General features: G+C 62.3%; 1 protein-coding gene across 1 annotated transcript in view; it reads right to left on the bottom strand.

The window, feature by feature from the left end:
* Positions 1–34: 34 nt before the first annotated feature.
* ZNF821 (zinc finger protein 821) overlaps positions 35–385 on the bottom strand; it is a 10,652-nt gene continuing 10,301 nt past the window's right edge. The window contains 1 exon segment of the mRNA XM_009878740.1: positions 35–385. This exon segment is cut by the window's right edge and continues 24 nt beyond it. Within this exon segment, the coding sequence (XP_009877042.1) occupies positions 35–385 (351 nt within the window).

The raw sequence follows: 385 nt of genomic DNA, 5'->3' as shown, positions 1-385 counted from the left end.
GTGCAGCAGAGGCGGCGCAGTCCTTGACTGTAGCTCAGTGGAGTGCACTGTTGCTCTGCTCCTCGAAGGTCATTTTGCCCAGCAGCTGGCTCTCCAGCTCGACGTTGCTCACTGGCAGCTGGAAAAAGTTCATTTCAGCTGCCAAAGCAGCCATGGCAGAGGGGTCCTGGCCGAACTGTGCCCGGAGCATCATGTCCATTTTCTCCAGGCGCCGCTTGAGCCTCTTGGCCTCGCGCTCCCGGATGAGCCGGGCCTGTCGTTTCTCCGGGGTCTCATTTGCACGTTTCAGTCGCATGGCTTCCCGGTCCCTCTGCAGCCGCCGCGCCCGCTGCTCGTCTGTCTCCTGCATGCGCTGCAGGCGCTTCGCTTCTCGGTCCCGCATACG

The sequence above is a fragment of the Apaloderma vittatum genome, unplaced genomic scaffold, assembly GCF_000703405.1.
Source record: "Apaloderma vittatum isolate BGI_N311 unplaced genomic scaffold, ASM70340v1 scaffold29630, whole genome shotgun sequence".
In the NCBI taxonomy this organism is placed as follows: Eukaryota; Metazoa; Chordata; class Aves; order Trogoniformes; family Trogonidae; genus Apaloderma; species Apaloderma vittatum.
This window is presented reverse-complemented; position numbering and strand designations above follow the sequence as displayed.